General features: G+C 41.1%; 1 protein-coding gene across 1 annotated transcript; it reads right to left on the bottom strand.

Annotated features, from left to right (window-relative positions):
- Window positions 1-367: 367 nt before the first annotated feature.
- On the bottom strand, window positions 368-1,639 carry LOC131598107 (uncharacterized). The gene has a single exon (XM_058870740.1). It carries the CDS (start codon window positions 1,637-1,639, stop codon window positions 368-370), a length of 1,272 nt encoding a protein of 423 aa, XP_058726723.1.
- Between the last annotated feature and the right edge of the window lie 267 nt (window positions 1,640-1,906).

Below are 1,906 nucleotides of genomic sequence, written 5' to 3'. Positions count from 1 at the left end.
ATTCAAAGCTGTTGAGCTTGTTGAAATGAATCTCTGAGGACCAAATGTTGATTGTTGATGAAGATAGTTCTTTTGAGATGAAGGGAGAACAAAACCCTAATTGATTGTTACTTGTACTGATGAGTGATTTCCTGATTAAATCCTGCTGAGTCACAAGTAGCAAACACAAACTATGCAATTTGTTAGAGATGCAAATGATGCATATGCAAATGGTATGAGGTGGTATCTTAGGTCAAAAATTGGGGTATGACAGATAGCAAGAAGCAACTTTGTATATTCCATCCGGTTCTAGTTTCCAAACAGCAGCATCCGAATTCGGTTCAGCCAGCACAGCCACGGACAACAAAGAATATATGTTGTGAAGATCCTAAACGCGGGCAGCAGCTCCGTCTGTCACGGCCAGAACAGTACCAGCACGGGCGTTCAAAACCGCCCCAGCATTCGGCCCAGAAACAGTGGCAGAGACCGTGGCAGCATTCGGCCCTGCATTTGGTTTGAAAACATGGTTAGCGGGAATGCCTAAATCTCCCCAAAACCACTCCTCATCAATCCACCCTCCCATGGCACCAATTGAAACATCTTGCAACAAAGAGCAATTGAAAAGATTCGCGAAACGATCCTTTAATGGACCACCATCCAACCAATGGGATTTCCAAAAGGATATAGTGTGCCCATCTCCAACCTGAAAAAGAAAATTGTTAGTGAAAAAATTCTCCGGTAAATCCTTCCCCAAAGAGATTAAATCCGCCCACCACACCGACGTCTTCCTATCCTTCTTAACGCTCGAATTATCACAATACAACCTAAGATTCACATCCTCGTATCGAGCTTTAAGCATTCTATACCATAAATTTTTAGATGCTCCAAAAATCCTCCAATACCACTTCAAAAGAAGCGCTTTATTAAATTGATCCAACCTTCTAAAGACAAGACCGCCTTTCTCCACCGGAAGGCATAAGTCGTTCCATTTAACCCAATGCAATTTCCTTTTCTCTTCCAACCCTCCCCATAAAAAGTTACTTTGCATTTTATTTATCTCCGCTATCACCTTCTTTGGGGCTTTATAGAAAGAAAGAGTGAAGATTGCCAAGCTACTTAAAATCGATTTTATAAGAGTGATCCTCCCTCCGAAACTAAGCCACCGCCCTTTCCAAGAATTCAATTTCCTCCTAACATTGTCCAAAAGAGGTTTCCAAGAAGAGATTCTCCTAGGATTTGAACCAATAAGAATACCGATAAATTTGAACTCCTTCTCCTCCGGCCTACAATTAAGGAAATTAGTAGCAACTCCCAAAAAGTGCGGATTAATATTGATCCCAATCAATTTGCTCTTGTGATAATTAATCCTAAGGCCCGAGACCAATTCAAAGCTCCGCAACAACGCCTTAATGGCCGAAAGATGTTTCCAACTCCCGTCGCCTATTAAAAGTGTATCATCGACAAATTGGAGAATATCAATGAAACATTTTCCATTCACATTAAACCCTACAAAATCCCCATTAGCGACCGCTCTTCCAACCAAAGCCTTTAAACCTTCCGCCACTATAACAAAAAGGAAGGGAGAGATAGGGTCTCCTTGACGAAGACCCCTTTCCACCAAGAATTCCTTTGTTGGACTACCATTGACAATCACCGACATCTTGCTAGAGAAGATAAGCGCCTCCATCCACCTCATCCACAAATTTCCGAAGCCCAACCTTCTCATCATGTACCTAAGGAAATTTCAACTCACTTTATCATAGGCTTTTTCAAAATTCGACTTTAAAAAGAAGGCACTCCTTTCCTTCCTTACTTGCGAAGTCAACTAACTCGTTAGCGATTAACACTCCATCCATATTAACACTACCTCACATCATTTCTAATTGTCAAAGTGTATTGCTTTAATGATAATAAACTTTTAGTTTCT

This window comes from Vicia villosa, linkage group LG4, assembly GCF_029867415.1.
Source record: "Vicia villosa cultivar HV-30 ecotype Madison, WI linkage group LG4, Vvil1.0, whole genome shotgun sequence".
NCBI lineage: Eukaryota > Viridiplantae > Streptophyta > Magnoliopsida > Fabales > Fabaceae > Vicia > Vicia villosa.
The sequence above is the reverse complement of the archived record's forward strand: the minus strand, read 5'-3'. Positions and strand labels throughout refer to the sequence as shown.